The sequence below is a fragment of the Myotis nattereri genome, assembly GCF_964212035.1.
Source record: "Myotis nattereri genome assembly, chromosome: 8".
In the NCBI taxonomy this organism is placed as follows: Eukaryota; Metazoa; Chordata; class Mammalia; order Chiroptera; family Vespertilionidae; genus Myotis; species Myotis nattereri.
The window spans coordinates 94,103,949-94,130,210 of NC_138083.1; the positions used below are offsets into that span (position 1 = coordinate 94,103,949).

General features: G+C 54.1%; 1 protein-coding gene across 4 annotated transcripts in view; it reads right to left on the reverse strand.

The window, feature by feature from the left end:
- TTC39C (tetratricopeptide repeat domain 39C) overlaps positions 1-26,262 on the reverse strand; it is a gene marked incomplete at its 5' end in the record, with an annotated part of 35,764 nt that continues 9,502 nt past the window's right edge. For 2 of the 4 annotated variants that reach the window (XM_081097498.1, XM_081097499.1), the window contains 13 exons: positions 1-778; positions 1,760-1,798; positions 2,835-2,939; positions 4,112-4,209; positions 6,687-6,810; positions 7,999-8,108; positions 8,973-9,080; positions 10,860-10,953; positions 14,825-14,993; positions 17,002-17,356; positions 20,289-20,403; positions 22,742-22,870; positions 24,338-24,386. In XM_081097498.1, coding sequence (XP_080953624.1) covers positions 689-778; positions 1,760-1,798; positions 2,835-2,939; positions 4,112-4,209; positions 6,687-6,810; positions 7,999-8,108; positions 8,973-9,080; positions 10,860-10,953; positions 14,825-14,993; positions 17,002-17,356; positions 20,289-20,403; positions 22,742-22,870; positions 24,338-24,386 — 1,585 coding nt within the window. In that variant the 3' untranslated portion in view covers positions 1-688. Of the gene's footprint in view, positions 779-1,759; positions 1,799-2,834; positions 2,940-4,111; positions 4,210-6,686; positions 6,811-7,998; positions 8,109-8,972; positions 9,081-10,859; positions 10,954-14,824; positions 15,040-17,001; positions 17,357-20,288; positions 20,404-22,741; positions 22,871-24,337; positions 24,387-26,262 lie in introns of all 4 variants that reach the window. The other 2 variants (XM_081097501.1, XM_081097500.1) reach the window with 2 other exon arrangements.

A 26,262-nucleotide genomic window follows, 5' to 3' on the forward strand; every position in this document is an offset into this window, starting at 1 on the left:
TGAAGAGCAATTATTTTTTTTTTAATAAGGAAAACAAGGAACCCTGGGTTCTTAACATATACTTTTACAATAAAGGAATATTCGCTTCCTGGTCCGGAGACGGGTCCACTGGTAACAGGAAGAACTAACTGGGGTAAATCAATTTGCTTTTTGTGCCTGAGTTTCGTGGTCTGGGCTGCGGGGATCGGAATATCTGTGCCATGTTCTCCACGGGGGCGGCGCGAGGGCAAAGAAAAACACCGGAAGCACTGCCTTTTCCCCAAAACACACCGTAACTGCCGCACCGGCACCTCTCGGTGTGGCACCTCTCGGTGTGGCACCTCTCGGTGTGGCACCTCTCGGTGGGGCCCCGGCAGATGTGTGCTTACGGTCGGTGTGTCCACAAGATCGCAGGTTGAGTGTGGAGCTAGGTTTTTATTTTAAAAATAATAAATCACAAAACTAAAGTGTCCGAACAAGGTCACTTAACCCCTCCCAGACGTTGGTTACAAGGACTAGATCTCTGCTGCTTTTTGGGGCTAGATCTCCACTACGGCGGCCTAAGGCGGCCTAACGGGGAAGCGTCTGTCCCTGCACAGGCGGCGGCGGCGGGGAAGGCGGGTCCTCGAGGAGCGGCATCCTCTGCTTCCAGCCTCTGCCTCCAGCCGCAGGGGCAGAACCCGGAGGGGGGACGGGGGGAGCCCGCCCGTCACTGCGGGACCAGCTCCCGCAGGGAGGCCAGCGCCGCGTGGATGCGCACGTGCAGTCTGTTCTCAAAGTCGTAGCCAGAGAACTCCTCCTGGAAGAACAAGCAAGGCACTGAGGGCCTCGGCGGAGCCACCGCGGGGTGAGCCCGAGTTCTGTCCGTCCCCAGGGACACCCCTCCCACTCCCGCCAAAGGCTCTGCACCCACTTGGTTTTATTTCCCAATCGCTGAGCTTTGGGATTTTTTTTTTAATATCTTTTATTGATTTCAGAGAGGAAGGGAGAGGGAGAGATAGAAAGATCCATGATGAGAGAGAGTCACGGATCGGCTGCCTCCTGCACACCCCTTATTGGGGGATCAAGCCTGCAACTTGGGCACGTGCCCTGACCTGGAATCGACCCCGGGACCCTGCAGTCCACAGGCCAACGCTCTATCCACAGGGCCAAACCAGCCAGGGCGTGACCTTTTTAAAGAATGCTAACTGCAGCCCTAGCTGGTGTGGCTCAGTGGATAGAGAGTCAGCCTGTGGACTGAAAGGAACCAGATTCGATTCCTGTCAAGGGCACATGCCTGGGTTATGGGCTCAATCCTCAGTGGGGGCGTGCAGGTGGCAGCTGATCAATGATTCTCTCATCATTGATGTTTCTCTCTCTCTCTCTCCCTCTCCTTTCCTCTCTGAAATCAATAAAAATAATATTTAAAAGAAAAAAAGAATGCTAACTGAACGTCATTAATGCGTCTCTGTGATGTTTTCCTCGTGTGACTCCTGACACTGTGGTCTTACGTGGCGCTCCATGTAAGCGGCCGTGAGAAATTCTTTCATCGGGAACGTGGTTATGAAATGTCGTTACTTTCCACTCAAAGAAGAAGAGGGTGTGTAAGGCAGGATGAGCGCGCTCACGGAGTGTCATATGATACTGGTCATGTCACTTAAAGCTCAAGTGCTTGCTGACTCAACGATCGCCCCTTTTCCTTTCCAGAAATAGCAACCAGACCACCATTCCCCCAAATCTCTTGAGTTCAGACTCAGTGTGCAGAGGACAGGGCCTGGGCGGGAAGACTTAGGATCCTTACCTTTGCCTGGAGAAGGAGAGCTCTGCCTCTTGCTACTGTCTGTGAAGACAAACACACATCTCTTAACACCTCCGCCTGCTCAAGCGGAAAAGGTTGTAACAGGAGGATATGCTAATTCAGACAATTCAGTCACAGAGGTGAGTCAACCGCTCATGTAATGAAGACTCAACTTTCCCTTAATCCAATGATGTCAATAGATTTACATCAAGATGTTACTCCATGAACAATTTTTCATAACCTTCACTGTCACCCCATAAACAAAACAACTTAGAAGAGTTAGAATAGTGCAGGTGACGGTCTCCTAAAAGAACCTAAGATTGGTGACAATTAAAAGGCTTATTGACGTCGGTAAGTTATGTCTCGTTATGTGTTTAAGGGTAAGGGTTATGCGACAATCAGGTTTCCGTGGGTTCGTAACTCAACTTTTAGGAAGCCCACATATTTGGAAACCGAGTGGAACTTGCTAAAAATTAGAATTTTACAAAACCAGTATCATGTCATTGAGCTCCCAAAAGAAGGTAGCAAGCAAATCCAGCACCACTGGAATCCTATTTTTTAAAGAAACCCGCCCCATTATGCTTATATATATACATCTTCATAGGAAGTATCAAGTTAACATAAAAGGTATTCTAACATTTTTAAAGTAATCATACGCGTCATCCCATTTATTCTCACCACGATCTTCATTACATTGGCAAGACGGGTACTTTTTAATCCTGATTTATAGATGAGGAGGAAGGTTCTGGTTGAGGGGCTGAGCCAGGGGCACAGGAAGGTACATGGCAGAGGATCCTCATGCATAAGCCACACCACAACCCACATTCCTCCCTGAAAATGGCCTCGATCCCCCCTCAGGTAAGTTTTAGCCCCAAAATCTCATTCCAGAGAAAACATTATCTCCTAAACAGATAGAATTCGTGGCTTCTTGGACTCTCCTTATGGGAAATAAAAACAAACACCCCCCCCCCCGGCCAGCTCCCCCCGTTTCATCCATTTCCCATAAACGAAGGCTGCTTTTGCCTGCCTGCTTGCACGTTCCCAGTGATGAACTGCAAGAAAACACATGAGGTCTTACCTCTGGCTTGTCTAACAGGAGACAGCCCAGCTCATAGCAGGCGTACGGCTGGACGTACAGGTTATTCTGACGACACAACTCATCCTTCGCAGCGCGCTGGAAGAACTGAAAGAAAGACACACGTCACTGGGCGGATCAACTGCCTCAACGAGACTCCGTGTCCCACTCAAGGCCCATCCCATCTTCAGGGCGGCCATGCACCGGGGACCTGCGGCTACAGAGGCGGGAAGAGTGAACACACGCTGACACTGATGCTTTTTGTTTTTTGTTAATCCTTACCCGAGAACATTATTCCCATTGCTTTTTTAGAGAGAGATGGAGGGAAGGAGGGAGGAGGGAGAGAGAGAGAGACAGAAAGAGAAACATGGATGTGGGAGAGACACATGAATTGGTTGCCTCCCACATGCACCTCAACCATGGCCAGAGATGGGGAACCTGCAAGCCAGGCATGTGCCCTTGACCAGGAATCAAACCGAGACCCTTTGGTACACGGGCCAACGCTCTAACCACTTGGCAGCACCAGCCAGGGCTGCTAAACACACATCTGCATTTCTCTATGAGACTTCACTCTGCTCGTTCAACACTGTGTTCACACTTGCCCTCCATCCAACTGAGACTGTCGTCGTTGGTAGGAAGGAGGCTGCGTGTGAAGGAGGCTGCGTGTGAAGGCGGCTGGGTGTGAAGGAGGCTGGGTGTGAAGGCAGCTGGGTGTGAAGGAGGCTGGGTGTGAAGGAGGCTGGGTGTGAAGGCGGCTGGGTGTGAAGAGTGTTGGTAGGAAGGAGGCCGCGTGTGAAGGAGGCTGGGTGTGAAGGAGGCTGGGTGTGAAGAGTGTTGGTAGGAAGGAGGCTGCGTGTGAAGGAGGCTGGGTGTGAAGGCGGCTGGGTGTGAAGGAGGCTGGGTGTGAAGGCAGCTGGGTGTGAAGGAGGCTGGGTGTGAAGGAGGCTGGGTGTGAAGGCGGCTGGGTGTGAAGGAGGCTGCGTGTGAAGAGTGTTGGTAGGAAGGAGGCCGCATGTGAAGGAGGCCGCGTGTGAAGGAGGCCGCGTGTGAAGAGCGTTGCAGGAACCCAGGGCTGCACTAAACCTGGCACCAACCAGCACCCGGGCAGCGTAGGGGTGAAGCCCACGTGCGGGGAGGCTGGGTGTGCAGGCTACGCGTGCCTCTTCTTACCTCCCCGCCCACACGTAACAGGTCCTGGCCCCGCCCACACGTAACAGGTTCCTGGCCCCGCCCACACGTAACAGGTTCCCGGCCCGCCCTCCGTGGCGCTGCTCGCCTACCTGGGCGGCGTCCTCCGTGTTGCCCAGACACTTGTGGATGGCCCCGAGCAGCAGGTGCTTCAGCCCCACGGCCGCGGCGTCGTCCACCTCATGGCAGGCTGGAGAGAGGCAGAGGGAGGAGGGGCACGGCCCTTAGTTCCCCACGCATCCCCCAGAGCGAGTCTTCCACTGTCTACACCACTGGTCGGCAAACTGTGGCTCCCGAGCCACATGCGGCTCTTTGGCCCCTTGAGTGTGGCTCTTCCTAAGCCTTAGGAGTACCCTAGTTAAGTTAATAACAATGTACCTACCTATATAGTTTCAGTTTAAAAAATCTGGCTCTCAAAAGAAATTTCAACCGTCGTACTGTTGATATTTGGCTCTGTTGACTAATGAGTTTGCCGACCACTGGTCTACACGCACTCGGTTCATGATTCTGCCCCTGAGAACCAGAAGGGCCCTGGACCCCTGCGTGAGGTCCGAAAGGCTGGCGACCGCTGCCCTAGACGGTGTGGCTCGGTGGATAGAGCATCGGCCTGCGGACTGAAGGGTCCCAGGTTCGATTCTGGTCAAGGGCATGTACCTCGGTTGCAGGCTCCTACCTGGCCCTGGCCCTGGCCCTGGTCGGGGCACATGCAGGAGGCAACCCATCCATGTGTTTCTCTCACATCAATGTTTCTCTCCGTCTCTCCCTCTCTCTTCCTCTCTCTCTAAAACCAATGGAAACACATCCTCCGGGAGGAACAAAAAACAACAACAACAAAAAATCCCCCAGAAGGGTCCCTTTCCTCCACCGTTTAGTGAAGATCCTCAAAGAGACGCCGAGGCACAAGCCATAGGGCCAGGGAGCCGACGCGGCTGCTGCTTGGAACTACGTGGAAGGAGACGACGGAAAGGCCTCGCGCTCTGGGGCCCCGACCACGTGGCCTGGAAAGGCAGCGCCATGGAGGCAGGGACGAGCCCGGTGGGTCCACAGGTCCCGGGGGAGGGCAGGGGGCTCGGGGGTCTGAGGGCCGTGACCGTCTACATGATTACACCCGTGAGAGTGGACATACGCCATTACACGCGTGTCTAACCCCGCACCACGCGTGGATCTCACGTAAACGGGACGTTGGGTGACAGTGACGTGTCGGTGTGGGTGCATCAGCTGCACCAAAGGCTCCCCGGCGGGGGAGGGGCGGGGGAGGCCGATGGCTGGGGGGCAGCTCTATGGGGAAGGGAGAGGGGAGCTATGTGGGTCTCTGCGAACCTAAACGGCCCTAAAAAACAAAGCCTATTTACACATTTAATTGCACCATATTGACTTCATAACCCTGCCGCGGGCACTGGCCGTGCTCGTATGGGCACCGCCCTCGTCACGGAGGCGCCGGACCCGACCCTCCCCCTCGAGAACCTCGCTGTCCACTGGGGAGGAGGGGGCACAGGCAGAGGGCACGAGGGAAGTTTTCCCAGGACACGAGAAAGGTGGGATTGGAACACAGCAGAGCGAATAAAGGAGGAAAAGAAGGAATTATGTCTACGGACCAATAAAGACACAGATTTGGGAAGCTTTTATAGATATGTACATATACATACATGCATACACATCCGCACACACGGACACACGCCCATACAAGCACCAGGACGGCACGGGAAGCGAACGTGAAGAATGGAACCTGAGCCGATAGAACAGCTGCTGCCTCCAAACGCCGGGCTGGGAGCAGCTCCCCATGACGAGCACCCGGCGAGCCCGGCCGGCGGGGCTCAGGGTGAGCGTCCACCTGTGAACCAGGAGGTCAGGTTCGATTCCCGTCAGGGCACAGGCCCAGGTTGTGGGCTCGATCCCTGGTGGGGGGCGTGCAGGAGGCAGCCGATCAATGATTCTCTCTCATCTTTGATGTTTCTCTCTGTCTCCCTTTCCCTTCCTCTCTGAAATCAATAAAAACATAGTTTTTTAAAAAATAGGGGAAATCCTTTAAAAATAAAAAAAATATGGACTAACCCCAAGGCAGCAGCCGTTTGGGGGAAGGGGTGCTGTTCACGCTCACGCCTGCATTCAGTCTTTCCTGAGCACTTATGTGCTGGGAAGGCCCAGATACTTGAGATACAGCAGAAACAACACAGAAACCCTCTCCCCTTAAGAAACCGACCTTTTGTTGCAGATTCTCACGTGAGGATACGTTCCCACTGATTTTTAGAGAGTGGGAGGGAGGGAGAGACAGAGAGAGGAACATCGATGTGAGAGAGACACATCCACTGGCTGCCTCCTGCATGCGCCCGGACCAGGGCCAGGGGTAGAGCCTGTAACTGAATCAAACCTGGGCCCCTCCAGTCCCCGGGCTGACGCTCTATCCACTGAGCCAAACCGGCACGGGGTTTTTAAATGTTTTAATGGATTTTTTAGAGAGAGAGGAAGGGAGAAGGAGAGAGAGAGAAACATCAACGACGAGAGAGAATCACGGATCGGCCGCCTCCTGCACACCGTACACTGGGGATCGAGCCGCAACCCCCGCACGTGCCCGGACCGGGAATCGAACCGTGACCTCCTGGTTCGTAGGCTGACACTCGGCCCGAGCCCCGCCGGCCAGGCTGGGTTTTGTTTGCTTTTGGGTTTTACCTTGACTCATCCTCTGCAGGCTGGGGAAGGAGCAGTTGGGGAGGGCCTTCCAGAGGTACAGCACTTCCACGGAGGCCAGCACGCACAGCGCGCGGGTGGGCGCCTGCTTCCGGAACCGCTCCGCCTGCAACGGGTCGGCATGGTCAGGCCACGCGTTTCTTTACAACAGATTCAAACAGGACGTTCACGCTCAGAGACACCACAGGACTCCGTTCAGGGTGGGCGTGAGCCAGCCCCTCCTACAGAGCTGCGAGGCAAACACCTTCCGTAAGAAACGCTCGCTCTCCGGTCCCTAGTCTGCTGACACATCCCTCTCACTCTTCGCCTCGGTCTGCCATCGCGGCTCAGGAGGGGTCCGGGAACCTGGCGATGAAACCAGATGCGCTTCCTGCCGTTCAGGTGAGCGGGCTTCTAGACCTGGAGGAGGCCGCTCGGCGGGGGTCAGGGGAGGGGAGCCGGGGAGCCGGCTAGTGGCGGTTTGTGGAATTTCTCATTTCCTGCCTAGCTCGGTGCTCTCGGGGCCTCGCACACTACAGTCTAGTTCATCCTCAAACTATGTCACTGGGAGCTTATTCGATAAACATTCGTGAAATGAAAACCACGAGACACTCAGGACGTGGCCAGGAGTCACATGACCCACGGCAACTCAGCCAACTCTTACTCTTTAAGGTACAGGGCACATTAGGGACGCTGTCCCCGCAGTCCCGGGCCTGTCTGTCGTACATGGGATGTGTGTAATTTTCTTAATCAGGTCGAAATGTGATCTGGCCCGGCCGGCGTGGCTCAGTGGTTGAGCATCAACCTATGAACCAGGAGGTCAGGGTTCGATTCCCAGTCAGGGCATGTGCCTGGGGTTGTGGGCTCGATCCCCAGTGTAGGGTGTGCAGGTGGCAGCCGATCAATGATTCTCTCTCACCTTTGATGTTTCCATCTCTCTCCCCCTTTCCCTTCCTCTCTGAAATCAAATAAAAAATATTTTTAAAAGAATGTGATGTGTTCGCTGTCCTGGCCAAGGGCCCGCCTACTTGCCTTCTGAGTGACCTAACCCTCCGGACGATGCTTCCCGCCCAGGTGTGCGCGTCGGCTCTCGAGGGTCTGCGAGATCTCCACTCCCTCAAACCCCCACGACTGTTCCGTGACCTGCCACACACCACGCACCGCACTCGGAGCAGAACTCCGACCGTGCCAGGGGTGAGCCGCGCTTGCCGGGCACGGAGGTTGCCAGCTGTCAATCGGATGCCCTAGGACCCGAGAGGTGGTGTCGGCTGCAAAAGCCCATTCCCAGCAACACCCGCCCACAGGCCCCACCCACCTTCTTCACGGAGAACTGCTCGATCTGGTTGTTCTTCCTCTTGAAGAGCTTCTGCACCTCCTTGAAGATGGCCTGCGCGCCATCCACGTCACCGGCGGCCCCCTGGCAAACTGAGAAACGCCGTTTATTTCTCACGTGTCGGAGGGAAGCGCTCTCAGGGTGACCTGGGCTGGTGGCACTTGGAAATGTGGTCACATCAACAAAGGGGCGCAGACGGGTTAAGAGACGGTGACACGAAGGACTGTGCCTCCTGCCGGCCGTCGGGGATTTAACAGCCGTTTCCCGGGGTTCCACCAGGGGGCAGCATCTCTCTCTCTCTCTCTCTCTCTCTCTCTCTCTCTCTCTCTCTCTCTCTCTCCCCCCCCCCCACCCCCCCCTCAGGCCAGGGCAGGAAGTCAGGAGAGCTCAGTCCTTCTCAGAAATGGCAGGTGTGTCTGCAGGGGGACCTGCAGTGTGGGAACAGCGTGTGCTCTGCACAGTGACTGTACGTACAACAGGGTCCTCAGGAAACACGGTGGAGCGACTACTCAGAGCCCGAGCCACTTTAAAGACAGAAACGCCGTGAGAAAGACGTGCTGGATTCTTAAAAATTCTCTCAATCCCCAAGAAATAAATGTATTTTAGAAAATGCAGCAGAGGGTAGAGGTAGGGTGAGGCTGCTTAGGGCAACAAGCATCCCGAGACACGGACGTGACCAGCCCAGAGCGGGAGGTGGGGGGTGGGGGTGGGGAGAGGTGTGTGTTGCTGAAATGGTCAGTGAGCCCAGCATTATGCTGCTGGCCACGCGACAGCACAAAACACGGACACGCTGGGGAAACGGAGGAAGCAGAGCTCCGCCTCCTCCTGCCGGGATGCTCCCTCTGCGGACGGTGTGACTGTGCGTGTCGTGACTGTGCGTGTCGGAAACGAGAGACGTTGCTGCCGCAGGGACAGGCAGTGCTGAAGTAGCGTGTGTTCTGCAGAGTCGCACTCACCGGCGGTCAGGTAGGCGTAGTAGCACTGCGACCACCGGGACTCGTTCTTCAGCCTCTCGAAGGAGCCAAAGGCGTCCTGGAAGTTCAGCTCGATCATGCTGCACCAGCCTGGGAGAGAACAGGGGGGTCAGGGCAGCTCGATCGGCTGCACCAGCCTGGGAGAGAACAGGGGGGTCAGGGCAGCTCGATCGGCTGCACCAGCCTGGGAGAGAACAGGGGGGTCAGGGCAGCTCGATCGGCTGCACCAGCCTGGGAGAGAACAGGGGGGTCAGGGCAGCTCGATCGGCTGCACCAGCCTGGGAGGGAGCAGGGTCAGGGCAGCTCGATCGGCTGCACCAGCCTGGGAGAGAACAGGGTCAGGGCAGCTCGATCGGCTGCACCAGCCTGGGAGAGAACAGGGTCAGGGCAGCTCGATCGGCTGCACCAGCCTGGGAGAGAACAGGGTCAGGGCAGCTCGATCGGCTGCACCAGCCTGGGAGGGAACAGGGGGGTCAGGGCAGCTCGATCGGCTGCACCAGCCTGGGAGAGAACAGGGGGGTCAGGGCAGCTCAATCGGCTGCACCAGCCTGGGAGGGAACAGGGGGGTCAGGGCAGCTCGATCGGCTGCACCAGCCTGGGAGGGAACAGGGGGGTCAGGGCAGCTCGATCGGCTGCACCAGCCTGGGAGGGAGCAGGGTCAGGGCAGCTCGATCGGCTGCACCAGCCTGGGAGGGAGCAGGGTCAGGGCAGCTCGATCGGCTGCACCAGCCTGGGAGGGAGCAGGGTCAGTGCAGCCACCAGCTCCATGTGCGCCCACAGCCCGAACCGGCGACACACCTCCACCCCGTCATCTCCTCTGTGAGTGCTGTATGCACACCACCTGAAAACACTTTCAAAATTATTTTGTTCTCGCCCTAGCCTGTTTGGCTCAGTGGATAGAGCGTCAGCCTGTAGGCCAAAGGGTCCCGGGTTCGATTCCAGTCAAGGGCATGTGTTCGGCAGGGTGCGTGCAGGAGACAACCAATCGATGTGTTTCTCTCACATTGATGTTTCTCTGTCTTTCCCTCTCTCCCACTCTCTCTAAAAATCAACGGAAGCATTAAAAAGATAAATAAGTAAAAATAAAATTATTTTTTTCTCTTAAATATTTTCAGTGTGCCATTTTGATTAAGACCTCACAGCTGGTGACGCAGTAAAGAGGGAATGTGAGGCAAAGATTTCTATAAAACACTCCCGCGTGTCGCTGACGGGGTAAGATGGCCCCGAGCAGAGAGTCCTGTCCAGGGTGGGACAGCACAGGGACAGCCATGCCACGAGGTCACAGAGGGACTCGGTGGCAGGAGCAGGAAACTGTGTCGAATTCTCATGTGCAAGCGATAAGGTATTTACAAATGGTCCCAGTCCACTCAGTTAACACTGACTAACGCTGACAACCCATTATCCTAAATTCAAAATCTCATGAAGAATCAAGTATAAAGACATAATGAGCCCAGCTGGGGAGAGTGGGGGGGTGGCAGCTGAGCATCCACCTAAGAACCAGGAGGTCGCCGGTTCCATCCCCAGCAGGGGGCGTGCAGGAGGCAGCGATCCATGATGTCTCTCTCATCGATATTTCTCTCTCTCGCTCTCTCCACAAAGCAATAAAACATACTTTTTTAAAAAAAGAAACCATGAGCATCGCCAAGACAAGCGGCATTGCTTGCGCTACGCTGGCTGCGTCCTCTGACGACCCAGAGGCGGCAGTGCTCGATGAGGAGAGAGGCGGAGCAGCCCTACGAAGGAGGCGCCCCGGAGAGCGAGGTCACTCTCGGGACAGAAGCCGGCGCGGCTGAGCCGTGAGCGCGCCGTTTCCCGACCGAAGGCCCGGCCCTCGCACTCAGGCCCTCGCACTCAGGCCCCCGCACTCACCGATCTCGTACAGACAGACGTGCTGGATCTCCCTCTGGTCCGCGGCGAGCTCCAGGGCTGTGTGGAAGGAGGCCAAGGCACTGTTGATCTGACACTGCGGGGAGAGGAGAGCCAGTCACCGCTGCCCCGTCATCGCACCACAACTGCTGCATTCCAGGCAGCCTCCTCAACAGCCGTCAAAAACCGCTGAGCCCATGGAAGAGAGTGGCTCAGAGGCTCCTGGGAAGCCCGGCCGGTGTGGCTCAGTGGTCGACCTATGAACCAGGAGGTCACAGTCTGATTCCTGGTCAAGGCACAGGCCCGGTTGCAGGCTCGATTCCATGTGGGGTGTGCAGGAGGCAGCCGATCTGTGATTCTCTCTCCTCATGGATGTTTCTCTCTCTCTCCCTCTCCCTTCCTCTCTGGCATCAATAAAAATATATTTAAAAGCAATAAAAACAAAAAGGAGGCAGAGAGAGTTGACACACACAGAAGAGGAGGCGGTGACTCCAGAGGCAGATTGGAGTGATGGGGCCACAAGCCCAGGAATGCGGGCGGCCACCAGTGCCTGCAAGAGGCAAGGAAAGACTCTCTCCGGAGCCCCAAACACCCGACGTCACCCCCGGGCAGCTGGCTGGGCTCCTGGCCCCAGAACCATGAGGAAATGAACTCCTGTTGCTTTTATGCCACCAGAGTTGTGGGAATTTGTTACTCAGCTTTAGAAAAGTAATACGGTATATTTCTTTAAAACCGGAGAAGCTTTTGCTGCGAGAGGCACTCAAGCAGAAATAGAAAGTGCTGAGACCATTATCAGATCGTAGTGACATCATCCCAGGAGCAGGCACAGCTCCAAATTCAGTTCTAGCTCCATTCCGATCGCTCACTGAGAATCAGCATGAGCAGTTATTGAAACATTGGAAATACAGCTCCCCTTACTTTTCACCCAAATAATTTAAAACAAAACTGATCTTGGGGAGCCCTGGCTGGTTTGCCTCAGTGGACAGAGCATCAGCCTGCGGACTGAAGGGCCCCGGGTTCGATTCCAGCCAAGGGCACAGGCCCTTGTTCATAGGTTGACGCTCAACCACGGAGCCACGCTGGCCGGATGCATCCTCGCTTTATCCCCACCTTTCACTTTAGAGGAGGCCCTAACGTTGAAGCATTAGATATCGTTTGCTACAGTTTTTGTAGATGCCATTTTTACGGCAGATGCAGACAGGGATCTGGACTCTTTAATCTTACTAATCACCACGGAAGCTCTGACCAAGGAAACAACTCGAGGAAAATCCGCTGAGCTATTTACTTGCAGCAGCACCTGCCGTCACGTGCAATGCTGTGAAGTAGCAGGGAAAGAACCACAGCCCAGGATCCCAACAGCGACTCCCCCCGGGGAAATGCCAGGTCACTGACATTAACGGCACACCAGCTACTCAAGAAAACGGTGCTCACACGTCCACATTCGATTTGCAAACACAACTGCATCAAGTCTCGTGTGTGTGGAGGGAAGATGGAATGATCTGAATGTAAAGACAGAACATAAGGATCGCTGGCTTATTTGTGTGAAGTTGCTCAGTGACGAGAGCCCTCCCTGTCACCTGTAACACGCAGAAGGACACGTGACAACCCGCTTACTCACGGGTGACTCAGCATTAGTGCTGCAGCCGCAGAATCATCCACTTAGAGGCGCGGCTGCAAGGACTCTGACAACAGGTTGTGCACTTAACCCCATGCAGGGGCAGGGCAGGGCAGGCTCAGCCCCTTGGGCACAGTGAGCTCAGGGAAACGCCTCCGACAGCAGCACAGACAGGGGAGAGCCTAGCAATCGACGAGTGCACTTAACGTATTGGCGATGTTACGATCAGCTCCTCCTTCCTCCGCCTGATACAGATGCACCTCGCTGGGGAGGAAGGACAGAGACACCCTCCGCGGAATAAGCCCCTCACTGTGCGGGTCTAAGAATGAAGGCACCGAGGGCCTGGTGCCCGAGGGAGTGAAGAGAGCCCGCAGGACGGGAGGGAGGCCTCCGGTGAAAGAGGAATGAACAGATGCCAGGGAACGGCTCTCCCCGCACCGCCCTCTCCTGCTCCTATAAATAACCACCCGCACCAGCCGCAGGGCTGCTGCTCTGAGACCAGACGCAGGCTCGCTCGTCAGCCACGCAGGAAACGCTGCCAGCAGCAGCTCCGAGGAGGGTCAAGGAGCCAGAGCCCGGAGCCCGGCCCTGCCCCACAGCGTGGGGCACCTCGGCCAGCTCTTTTCTCTCCGATAAATTCATTGCCAGAGGGATCCACGTCCCCTTCGCTGTTCCTGCCACAACTGTGAGCTCACAGCTAAAAAGCAACACAGCCTTAGCCAGTGTGGCTCAGTGGACAGAGCATGGGCCTGCGGACGAAGGGTCCTGGGTTCGATTCCCATCGAGGACAGGTCCCTCGGCTGCAGGCTCCTCCCTGGCCCCAGTCGGGATGTGCAGGGGAGGCAGCCAATCGACGTGTCTCTCTCACATCCACGTTTCCTTCTCTCCTTCCCCTTCCACGCTCTCTAAGCATCATGGGAAACACCCTCAGGGCAGGATGAACACAACCACCAAAAGCAACACCAGGACGGGACGGGACGGGAGCACCAGAGAAAACGCGACTTCATCGTTCAGTCCGAGAGAGAGCACTACAGCCACTTTCCAAAGGTCCCGTGGGCCACGGAAGGCCGGGCAGGGGAGGCGGAGCGTCCGCGCAGGACCACACGCCGGGGGAGGTGTGCGCGCCTCCCCACCTCCCGACAGAACCCTGGGCGGAGGGGCCTGGGGAAGGTGACGCGAGGGTCACGGGAGGACCGTCAGGGTCACGGGAGGACCCAGGTCGTTAGACCCTCTCGCTGATTCGCTGCTCCATTGGGGAGCCAGGGGCTCACCCAGCGCACAGCCGCCTTCCTTCACAGGCACGATGTCTCACCGACATTTTCATTTTTGTTCAAACCCTCATGTCCTCAAGCAGGAGACGGAAAACGAGGTGCCACGGAGGGACAGCCCCGGGCCACACCCCTCAGGGTGTGTCAGTGCCTGGAGTCACAGCCTGGCTCCGGCTGGTGCGCGGGGAGGACCCTTCCCTTCGTTCTTTGGCGAATTTTCGCCCGAGGACAACGTTCCGTTGGTTTTTAGGGAGAGTGGGAGGAGGAGACAGAGAGACATGGACTTGAGAGACACATCGATTAGCTGCCTCCTGCACACGCCCTTCCCAGGCCCGGGATTGGGCCTGAAACCGAGGTCCATGCCCTTGGCGGCACCCTAACCACTGACCCAGCCAGCAGGGCCCCTTCTCTTCTTTCCATAGAAAGCGGATGACATTTTACATCTACGCCACCGGCTGCCCTGGGGACTGGATGGGTGGACCGCACGTGTGGCACGCAGGCACAGCAGGTAGGCAAGTGGGATGGACTGCATGGGTAGTACGCGGGCACAGCAGGCAGGGGAGTGGGGTGGACCGCACGTGTGGCACGCGGGCACAGCAGGCAGGGGAGTGGGGTGGACCGCACGGGTAGTACGCGGGCACAGCAGGCAGGGGAGTGGCACACACGGAAAATAAAAGCCGTGATGACTTCAGAGCTGGTGCCGTCCCTGACATGGCAGGCGGTTCCGTGCATAAACATCCATCGTTAGCCACCATGACATTTCAGAGGTGGATTACTAGGAACTGCACGGGAGATAAAGTGTGCTTCCTGTTCTTCATCTAAGAGACTTTCTAACGCTCCTGCCTGCCGCCCAGGTGCCAATCTCGGCTCACGGCCTACACTCTCCCCTGCCCCACCCGCGGCTCCGGCTCAGGAGCAGGCAGCGGGCTGACGGCCCGGGGTCCTGGACGCGGCCACGACACAAGGGAAGGCACGGACGGTTCCTGGCCTCGGACATGCGGTTCGTGTGCGGCTCGTCCCAGGCGGGAAGGACAGGCGGGCCCGCGGGAGGCTTTACTCAGGACGCACACACGCAGGCACGGTACCTCGAGTCGCTGGATGCGCCCCTTGAAGAACATGAAGAGGGAGGAGTTGGGGTAGGCAGCCTCCTTCCTGCGCAGGATCTCCTTGGCCTCCTCCAGGCCCGCCCGGCTGTCGCTGCCGTCCAGGGCGAAGAAGGGGCGGACCACGGTGTGGAACCACAGGAGCGCCAGCCTGCGGGGGGAGAGATGCTGGGCCCGGACCCCTCCCGGCCCCGCTGCTCACACACAGGCGCACGTGTGCGCGTCCGGACCCCCCCCCCCCCCAGCTCGCTGCGCCGTCAGAGAGCTGCCCGTCTTAGAGCTGTCAACATTTGGAAAACGGCAACTTCAGCGCCCGGAGCAGCCCACGCCCCCGGGTGAGCGCGAGCCGGAAGCATGTAGCTCCCGAGGCTCCCGGGTGACCCCACGCCTCGCTCATCGAGGCACAAACGAGACAGGAACCGAGGCGGGCACGTCCTGTCCCTCCTCAGGAAAGCGTTACTTTTCTGCAAAAGGAAAATGTTGCTTTCTGCCGTGTTCACAAGCAGGCCTCAGAGTCAGGATGGAAGTGCAGGAGCCACGGGCAAAGCCACGGGTTAAAGTGTAAATGAGGGAGCAGACGAAGGGCCCTTTCTCGGGCCTTCGAAGAGGCTCCATTTAGAAAACAAGTAAATTACTAAAAATCCTGTCACTTCAAATCCACCCCTTTCGGGAAAAGTGCCGTCTTAAAGGAGGCCCTCCAGGGACGCACTGGGCTCTGCCTTAATGAACAGAATGTTTAACCCACAACCAATACTTTTCTGTAAGCGTGCTCCCGGCACACGCAGAAATGTGGTTCCCTTTTGGAAATCAGGCTGATGTACATTAATAATTCTAACGCTTCCTTTCTCAGAAAACAGTGTCAACATGTAAACAGACAAATGATCACACGTTACAAATCTGTTAAGTCAAATTAATGAAGGACCACAGTTTGTGTCATTGAATGAGTTTGGGGAGGCACAAACATTTTTGAAATGAAAATTTAACAATCTCACCCTAGCCAGTTTGACTCAGCGGACAGAGCGTCAGCCTGCAGACTGAAGGGTCCCGGGTTCGATTCCGGTCAAGGGCACATGCCCAGTTGTGGACTCATCCCCAGTGTGGGGTGTGCAGGAGGCAGCCGATCATTGATTCTCTCTCATCATTGATGTTTCTCTCTCTCTCTCTCTCTCTCTCTCTCTCCCCCTTCTTCTCTGAAATCAATCAATCAATAATAATAATAAAATGAACGATCTCTTTAATAGCCACCACATATTATAAATATCCAAATTCCTCAATTCCGACAAGAGTAGAAATAGAGCGCTTGAACGCTCCCTGTGATATCAACATTATTGGGGAAAATTCTGACAAGCGGTACAACGTCCAAGGACATCGAGTGTCTGGTAACATCATCCAAATTGTAAATCACAGGTATTTACCAAATTGGAAAAAAAAATCACACCATCTTTAACTGATGGAGGATGGGTGGTCCCTGCTCTGAACAGTACACTCTCGTGTTTAAGTAACTGCCACTGAAGCTTAGACTGAACCACACAGTGACTCGGTTTACTGCGATCGCACCAAGGAGCCAAAGCCACATCTAAGAGACCAAGGGACCAACCAGAATCGTCACGAAAATTACCCACGATGAGGGCAGAAGAATAAAAATTCATAATCACAGAAAGGTCCTGTCAGACTTTCATCCTTTAAATCTAAGAACCGGAACTGGGGTCTCGGTGACTGTGGTCAAGGTCTCCAGAACGGCTTACACCCTCATGTAAGGCTGGGAATGGGATCGTTTTACCGTCTGAACGCAGGACCCGTCTGTGAGCCTTAGCACTGGGCCTGGCTCCCTAAGACAGCGCCTAGGTCAGGGTCACTGTCTGACTCCCGGTCAGGGCACAGGCCCGCGTGGTGGGTCGGTGCCCCGTGTGGGGCATGCAGGAGGCAGCCGACCCATGATTCTCGCATCATGGATGTTTCTCTCTCTCTCTCTCTCTCTCTCTCTCTCTCTCTCTCTCTCTCTCCTTCTCCCTTCCTCTCTGAACTCAATACAAATAAAAAAAGACACTCGCCTGATGTCCACCAAACCCGCGTTTACCTGCCGCTCCTCTCCCGGGCCGACTGCGGGCCCCTTACTCTCAACTCTACGTTACCGACAAAGCAGCGCAACAGCTACTCACGTAGCTAAAGGGGCCTTCATGTCCTTACTTTCGCTCGCATACATCAGTGAAGACAGCCCCTGGCGGCGGTCTCCGGGGAACCCCAGCAGGTTGATGATTTTGAGCAGGTTGGGGGGCACCATGGAGATGCAAAGGTGGAACAGGCCGTATCCAAAGCTCACGGCACCTCTCAGCCGGCTCAGGGTCTCCTCGGACACCCCGTCGGCCGCCGCGTGGTTGTCGTTGGCGGCGTCGGCGGGCGCGGGCCCCCCCGGCGGCTGCCTCTGGTGCAGCTCCTGCAGCGCGTTGATGTCCAGGTAGCACTTGTTGTAGATCTTCCAGGCTTTCCGCAGGATCCAGCCGCCTTTTATGTACGCTGGGCAGGGAGAGCGGACAGTGAGCGCGCAGGCACCGTTCCCGCACGGACGGCAGAGGGCGTGCAAGAGCGCCTCAAACCGGGCAACACCGCATCCTTTTCATTTCTTTATTTTTTTTTGGGGGGGGGGGTGGGGGGGCTTTATAGGCCATTCTACCACTCAGGGCTGCAAACCACTAAAAAAATACTTTAGTTCTTTTTTGAAAATATGTTTTTATTGGTTTCAGAGAAAAAGGGAGAGGGAGAGAGAGATGGAAGCATCCATGATGAGAGAGAATCACTGACCGGCTGCCTCCTGCACGCCCCCCACTGGGGACATGGGACAAGCTTGGGAGAAAGCCTGAGAACTAGAACCTGGGGTAAGTGTGGAGCGTAACGGTCACGTCACCCTTGTCCCTGCCACAGCTCGCCCACAGCCCACACTCAGGGACTGATCAGCAGGACCGACTAACAGTGACCCTCTCGATGGGGAGGGGTGACGAACCCCACCATCCAGGTGCTCGGGGCCACGGGGACGGAGACCCTCCCAGCCCCGCCAGCGATGATGGCGAAGAACCCATGGACCGGGAGGTTGCTGTTCGATTCCAGGTCAGGACGCATGCCCGGGGGTGAGGCAGTAACAACATTCACAGACTCACGTCTACCTGGAGCTCAGGCAGACGTGTGCCAACCGCTCCAGGGCTGGGGGAGGGGCGCCTATAACAGACACGTCCCAGGAGTTTTTCCCCCAAGAAAATTATCCACAAAAAATGTTTTCTGCCCTGACCGGTTTGGCTCAGTGGATAGAGCGTCGGCCTGCGGACTGAAGGGTCCCGGGTTCGATTCCGGTCAAGGGCATGTACTTTGGTTGCGGGCACATCCCCAGTACGGGGTGTGCAGGAGGCAGCTGATCGATGTTTCTCTCTCATTGATGTTTCTAACTCTCTATTCCTCTCCCTTCCTCTCTGTAAAAAATCAATAAAATATATTTAAAAAAAATGTTTTCTGAGAAATGGGCCTCAGCAAAGCAGGAAATAAACACTTTATGGTGTAACAACCTCGTGGGTTCTAAAAGGCGAGGGAAGCCCACTCCGGGTGTGGGAAGAACTCAGGAGATTTATCTCAGTGCAGTGGCGGATGCAATGGCGGAGCGCACTCCGCCTGTACAAGCTTCCTCGGCGCACCGGGAAGTGGCATTGCCCGCCTGAGCAAGCCCCCTAGAGCCCCTACACAGTCCCCTGATCTTTCCTACCACTGGCTGCCCTAAGGATGGTGTAAACTTCTGATTGGTCCGGAATGTTATATATGTTGCTGCACTTACACAATAAACTTAGATCTGCGTCTCTGAACCTGGTCTCCGGAGTCGGGCATGCTTCGTTAGGGCTCCGTCGGCCTCACCCCGCGGGACCCCCTGCCTCACCGGGTTATACTTGTTGTTTCAAACAAACACCGAGCTATTCGCAAAGCAAACCACCACACACGCTTATCGGAGACTGAGGTCTTCGCGCTGCCAGAACCTCACTTCAGTATCAATATCACATTCAGTAAAGTCTACGGCTGGGGGAGGAACCAAGGGCACTGCTGAAACACCTATGACAAGTGGAACAATAACTGATGCATATCAGCCTGCCGGGAGAATGAGACGGCCACTTCTCAAGGCAATTTGTGAAAGAAATTCAGTACACGGGTGAAACATTTTTTTTAAAAGCAAAGAACACATGCATGTCCAGGAGAAACTGTTTAAATTACAGAATGGCCCAGCCAGCGTAGCTCAGAGGTCAGGGTTCGATTCCCATCAGGGCACATGCCTGGTGGCGGGCTTGATTCCCAGTGTGGGGCGTGCAGGAGGCAGCTGATCAGTGATTCTCTCTCATCTTTGATGTTTCTATCTCTCTCTCCCTCTCCTTGACTCTCTGAAATCAATAAAAATGTACTTTCACAAAAAATAAATTACAGAATGTTCATGTTAAACTAATATGCTATTATTTACCACTCAAGATCTTAAAGCTACAAAATTAAAGAAAATATTTCTCTTAAACTAGTTAAGAAATTAGTTTATCTCTCTCTCTAAAGGTTAAAATGTAGGTCATTCAAGTCAACTAGTAAATGTTAGTATGTGCTCAGGCCTTCAATAACAATTTCCTGAAAAAACAACAAAAAAACCTGGCATTTAAACCAGCTCTAAAGGTACTATCAGAACTTGGTTCCCACCAAGAAAATGTCTGTCTGTCTGTCTGTCTGTCTGTCGGTGGCACTGGTGCCCCCTGAGCATGGCCACTCTCTTGAGACGAGAGGATGAACAGAGACTTTGGCACTAAAAGCGACCCACGCGACACCACTCGGAACCGTGGTCCCAACTTCCCAAGTAACCCAGTTACCGTGCCCCAAAGAGGTGCCACTTTTTCTTCTTTTCTTTTTTTTAAATCCTCACCCAAGGATATGTTTCCACTGACTTTTAGAGAGAGTGGAAGCGAGAGGGAAGGACAGAGAGAAACATCGATGTGGGAGAGACACATTGATGGACTGTCTCCTGCACACACCCGACCAGGGCCCGGGCCAGGGAGGAGCCTGCAACTGAGGTATGTGCCGCACGTGCCCTGGACCAGAATCGAACCTGGGACCCTTTGGTCCACAGGCCGACGCTCTATCCACTGAGTCACACTGGACAGGGCAGTGCCACAGACCTTTAAAGGCTGAAATGAGAGGCTTCTATAATAATAAAAGTGTAATATGCTAATTAGACCAGACGTCCTTCCAGACAACCTTCTGGACAAAGCTGGGGCTGTGAGGGAAGCCCGGGTCCCGGGAGCCGGAGGGAAGCCGGTGCCGGCAGCCGGGGGAAGGAAGGCCCACTCCTGCACGAATTTCGTGCATCGGCCTCTAGTTTTGAAAATGAGAGGCTCACTGACCGCACACTGACGAGCAAAGGCCGTTCACAAGACGCTGCCGGTACCTGAGAGCTCTTGCTTGACGAAGGAGAGCACGGCCAGGTACACCTGGCAGTCCGCGATGATGATCTGCCGCTGCAGCCGGTCGACCGTCGAGGGTACTGACTTCCGGGCGTCCGCCTGCGGAGGGAAGAAGCGCACGGTGAGTCTCCCACAAGAACGCTCCCTCCAAGCAGCTGCGAACTTACTGTGCAAAGTGGTTTCGCTGAGACATGGCCCCCACGAGACGCCAAGACCACGTGACCCCCTGAGCCTGGCCGCTCCTTACTGGCCACGGTGGGGCTTCATTCTGCTCACAACACAATGATCAAAACCCAAAGCCAAGAATCCTAACCGATAAAAGCCCTGAGTTCATGGGACAAGGAAAGCCAACACAGAAATGCAGGGTTTTACCTTTTATAAAACTATGTGAGTTCCTACTTCTCCAAAATAGAAACCACTAAAGGCACAAAACATTCCCCAAAGTAGAAAGCCTAAAGGTAGCTATCCACCGTCAGGTAGGACTGATATTAGGGTTCATTTCTTAGGTGCCTATAACTGAGATGTGATGGAAACTGGCTACATTCTCTCCTATATGTGTTAAGGAGACTTCCCTGGAATTAAAAAGTAGCTTTGACTGAATCACAAATAGAACCCGAAATTTGTCATACTCTGAGGTGACTGTCTCTAATAGTTCATATCCCTTGCTAAAAGTTGCTGAACTGTAGGTTATCTATATATACAAAAGCCTAAGTGACAGGCCAACCAGCAGACCAGCCAGTAGCTATGATGCACACTGACCACCAGGAGGCAGACACTCAATGCAGGAGCGGAAACCACAGGCATGGAAACATGGAACAGACTGATGAATCTCAGAGGGAAGGGGGGAGGGGGGGAAGGGGGAGGGCAGGAAGAGATGAACCAAAGATCATATATGCATACTAGTGGCCCGGTGCACGGATTCATGAACCAGTGGGGTATCTCAGTCTGGCCTGCGGGGATCAGGCCGCAACCAGCTCTCTGACATCCCCCGAGGGGCCCCAGACTGAGAGAGGGTGCAGGCCAGGCCGAGGGACTCCACCGGTGCACGAGTCCATGCACTGGGCCTCTAGTTTAAGTATATTAGGAAATGTGTGCTCAGGACGTCAATAATCATTGCAGGCCTTCAAAAAGAAATAAGCAAAGAGTAAAACCAAAAAACCCTACTTTTTATAAGATGTTGGTCTTTATAGTAAAGAATGTTTCTAAATGAAGAAAAATGACTCTGAAATAAGAAACTGCATTCTTAATACAAAGTAAACTTGAACAAAATAAGCAAAACAGCTTTCATCTGCTTTCACAATGATACGAGCTGATGAAATTCCTGCAAATATGACCACAGTATGCACAGTATGCCTGACAGAAGGACCAGTTTCCCCCTTTTCAGAATCAGCATAATTCATCATGGTCACAGTTGTTCCTGATCTAGGCCCAGCAATCGTTTTTTTAAAATATATATTTTTATTGATTTCAGAGAAGAAGGGAGAGGGAGAGAGAGATAGAAACATCCATGATGAGAGAGAATCGTGGATCGGCTGCCTCCTGCACGCCCCACACTGGGGATTGAGCCCACAACCCAGGCACGTGCCCTGACCGGGAATCGAACCGTGACCTCCGGGTTCATAGGTCGAGCTCAAGCACTGAGCCACGCCGGCCGGGCCCAGCACTCATTGTTTTGTTTGCTTAGCAAAAGTCAGTCTAATCCTTTGCTGGTAATAACATCTACTCTGCGTGTTGCTGGAAGGGCTAACGAGTTCCTGTGTGTGAAAAGGCTTTTTGCATTGCAAGGACCCGTCACCAAGGTTAATTGTTAACACATGTGCTGGGCAGGTAGCAGATACTACAGAGAGACATGCAAATGCGCGGGCCGCCTAGCGAGGGAATGCTGCCTCGCTGTGCATCGCAGGAACGCCCTGAGGGACGAAGTGCCAGGACCCGTGGGGCCTGGAGAAGACACCCCGCAGGCTCGGGGCCCGGGCCAGGGGCCTTGTAGAAAATGACTTCTCGGAAGAGGGATGAGTACAAACCAGGTCAGAGGGAGGAGAATGGCCCTGCCGGTGGCTCAGTGGTTAAAGCGTTGGCCCACGCACTGAAGAGTCTTGGGTTCGATTCCCGATCAAGGGCACATACCTGGGTGCAGGCTTGATCCCCCGCCCCAGGTTGGGGTGGGTGCAGGAGGCAACCAATAGATGTGTCTCTCTCACATCGATGTTTCTCTTTCTCTCTCTCTCTCTCTCTCTCTCTCTCCCCAAAAATCAATGGAAAAATATCCAAAACAAAACAAAACCTTCAAAACAAAACAAGGAATATGTTTTATAATAACCAGAAGCCCTAAGAAACAAGTAACGCATTTCGTTATGCTCTAAACATCAAACCCGCGTAAATGAGCAGCGTCCAAAACGAGGGGCCCACGGTCCGTCACGGAAGACTGGGCACTCACGTTCTTCTTAATTCTGTTCTTGATGGTTTCGATCACGCCCGCCTCCTCGCTCTCGCACAGCTTCTCCGTCGTTCTTAAGTCATCACATGCCAACTGCATTTTTTCCTCCTCGAATGTCATCATGGCGTTCTTCCAAGGGAGAAACGGGGAAAGCAGGGATGAATCAGGAAGCGTGTGAAAATTTACACCAAGTTATTAGAGCAAAACTCCAAACCACAGACTGGTCCTTAGCTCAGCTTTTATAACCGGGTCTCACTGGTAAGTACGTTCTTCCCACCCAGGGCACTGCCCCATCGGGTACCGCACAGAAACCCGCATGAGACCGCGGGCAGTTCTGTGAAAGGCAGCGTTTCCCAGACCGCGGTTCCAACGGGCTCACGGACGGAACCCAGCCTATCCACGGGGAACCCGCCCCGGACAGGGTTTAGGCGGCCAGCTGGCGACCGCTGCTCTAGGCCACGTGTGACTGGGGGGGGCGATCCCTTCCCCGCTGGACACCCGCTCTTTCCACCCCGTAGAACTGAGGTTTCCGAGGTGCACGGGCTACGGGGCAGAGCCAGGCACGGGGTTCTGGAAGGATCTAAGGAGGCGAATCACTGTGAGCTCTGCAGTCCCGTCACACTCACAGCCCGCGGGGCATCCCAGGCCTCCTCGGCACGACCAACCCGTTTCCAATCCAGCCAAACAGACACGGCCCCCTCGCCCGCGTGTCCCCCCCCCCTCCCCTTCCCAACCAACCTCACCGCGGCCTCGGCCGCCCCAGACCCTTCCAACAGGCTCGAATCCCACCCACCCAGGACCGTGTTCCTGAGAGAAGGCAACTGTTTTCTTGCAAACAGAAGACCCTGAAACTCTGTTGTCTTCCCGGCGATACGAGAAAACGGCCCACACGAGCACCAGGCCCCCGGAGCCCCCAGAGCCGCCGGACCCTGGGCCCGCGCCCCGCGGCTGCTGCCTGTCTTCCTAAATCTCGGATCTAAATGCTTCCTCTATTTCATTCCTACTGGCCTCTACTTGGGGCTTTTTTTTCTTTTCTTTTCGGTTACAATTCCATGATGGCTTTCCAAGAAATTAAGTTTGAAAGCAGTTTAGGGGATGTTTCTGAAAAATAAAAGCATCGGATTTCCTAGATTGCGATTTACTTTCAAACCCAGCAGCGACCTCGGCCCTCAATTCCTGACATTAAATTACACTTGAAAACGCACCAGCACCCGACGGCCTCGGCTCTGCGAGCTTCACTGCCTTCCGGCCCATTTTTTCAGTAATTTCAGAGCAAACCTGCATTATTCAAAGTCTGACTTTTCTCCATTCAAATGCAGTTTTAATTTTTGGAAAGACATTTAAATAACTACATTTTCACTTAAAATGAATTTTGGTTGGGAGAATGGGAATGCGCTACGAGATATAAGCATCTTCTTTTTAAAATGAGGAGAGACGTTTTCTTACAGGTGTTGGCTAACAGGCAAAAATCTTTACTGCCGTTTTGAACTCTCCAGGGTCCTTCACATCGTGAGTCTGTGCAGCAGGAGCCATGAAGCACATACCAGCCCGTTATATGTTCACCGCCTCACACAGGACCTCCCCACGTCAACTTACCAGAAAACTGACAAAGCTGGCTCCAAAGCTCATCAAGGGGCTATGATTTCTGTTAAAAAAACAAAATAGGAATAATTAACAACATTTGCGAGGCAGGGATCACGACACAGGGATCTCCTACTGACGGGAGAGAAGGGAAGGGCTTCGAGCAGCTGGACTTGCCCTGAGAGGATAGTTAGAGACGCGGGAGGTCACTGGTCTGTCTGTGGAGACGCCCCGCCCGCCGACCCCCCTCCTTCAGGGCCAGGGGACAAGAAAGTCGAACCGTAAGAGGGGCTGCCTTCGTGAGCCAGCCCACCACCCCCAAACCGAGGCGGTTAACATTCGTTTTAAAAATGCAAAACATGCCCGCTGGTGTGGCTCAGCGGTTGAGCGCTGACCCAGGGGGTCAGGGTTCAGTTCCTGGTCAGGGCACAGGCCTGGGTGTGGGCTCGATCCCCAGTGGGGGGTGTGCAGGAGGCAGCCGATCAATGAGTTCCTCTCTCATCGATGTTTCTCTCTATCCCCCTCCTTTCCTCTCTCTCTAAAAGTCAATAAAAATATATTTTTTAAAGTAAAAAAAACAAAAAGGCAAAATGGGTTCAAAACTTTATACACATAAAACAAGGACCGTTCTTAGAGTGGACTGCAGGGTTTTACCGCGGGTCCACACCCCACAAACCCACTCTCCCCTCCCAAAGAGCTCGCAGAGTCAGCCACCCTCACGTGCGAGCAAATAGGAAACCGAATCAAACATTCCCAGTTCAGCTTCAGGAACACACCCGTTCTGCTTTAAGTTCACAACCACCCCTAGATGTGCACTGAGAGGAAAAGCAAGTTCTGACCGCCTTCTGACGGGAAAGTAATCCTGCCAGCCTTTTAATTATATGAGTAACGTGGATACGTGTTGGAACACGGGACCTGGGACTTGATTGGACAATGTTCTGCACTTTGGAAGATGCAGGCATTTTTCAAAATAAACAGTTAAAAAACAAACATAAAGCCGAAACCGGTTTGGCTCAGTGGATAGAGCGTCGGCCTGTGGACTGAAAGGTCCCAGGTTCGATTCCGGTCAAGGGCATGTACCTTGGTTGCGGGCACATCCCCGGTGGGGAATGTGCAGGAGGCGGCTGGTCAATGTTTCTCTCCCATCGATGTTTCTGACTCTCTATCTCTCTCCCTTCCTCTCTGTAAAAAATCAATAAAATATATTTAAAAAACAAACAAACAAACAAAAACAAACATAAAAAAGCTCCCTAATATGCCTTAGGAGCCCTTTGATTTCTTCTTTTTCAAAAGGAACCACCAGTAATAAAACGGCTCTATTTTTCTCTCTCTGTGTGTCAGGACTTCCCCAAAGGTAGAAAAACTGTTGAGAATACAAAGAAGCAATTGCCTGTCTGTTTCCAAATGTACTGACCTTCCCGTGGAAACCGAAAACGAAGTTTGTCCAGGATATTAAACACTGGACGGACAGAGACACTGTTCCCCGAAGCCAAAGGGTGGAAACAACCCAAGATGGATGAATAGCCTGACTGTGGTCTAAACAGGGGTGGGCAAAGGTAGATTTACATTTTTTTATTTATTTTTTTTAAAATATATTTTATTGATTTTTTACAGAGAGGAGGGAGAGGGATAGAGAGTTAGAAACATCGATGAGAGAGAAACATCGATCAGCTGCCTCCTGCACACCCCCTACTGGGGATGTGCCCGCAACCAAGGTACATGCCCTTGACCGGAATCGAACCCAGGACCCTTCAGTCCGCAGGCCCATGCTCTATCCACTGAGCCAAACCGGTTAGGGTGATTTACATTTTTAAAAATATATTTCTATTGATCTCAGAGAGGAAGGGAGAGGGAGAGAGTGATAGAAACATCCATGATGAGAATCATTGATCAGCTGCCTCCTGCACGCCCCCCACTGGGGATGGAGCCCACAACCGGGC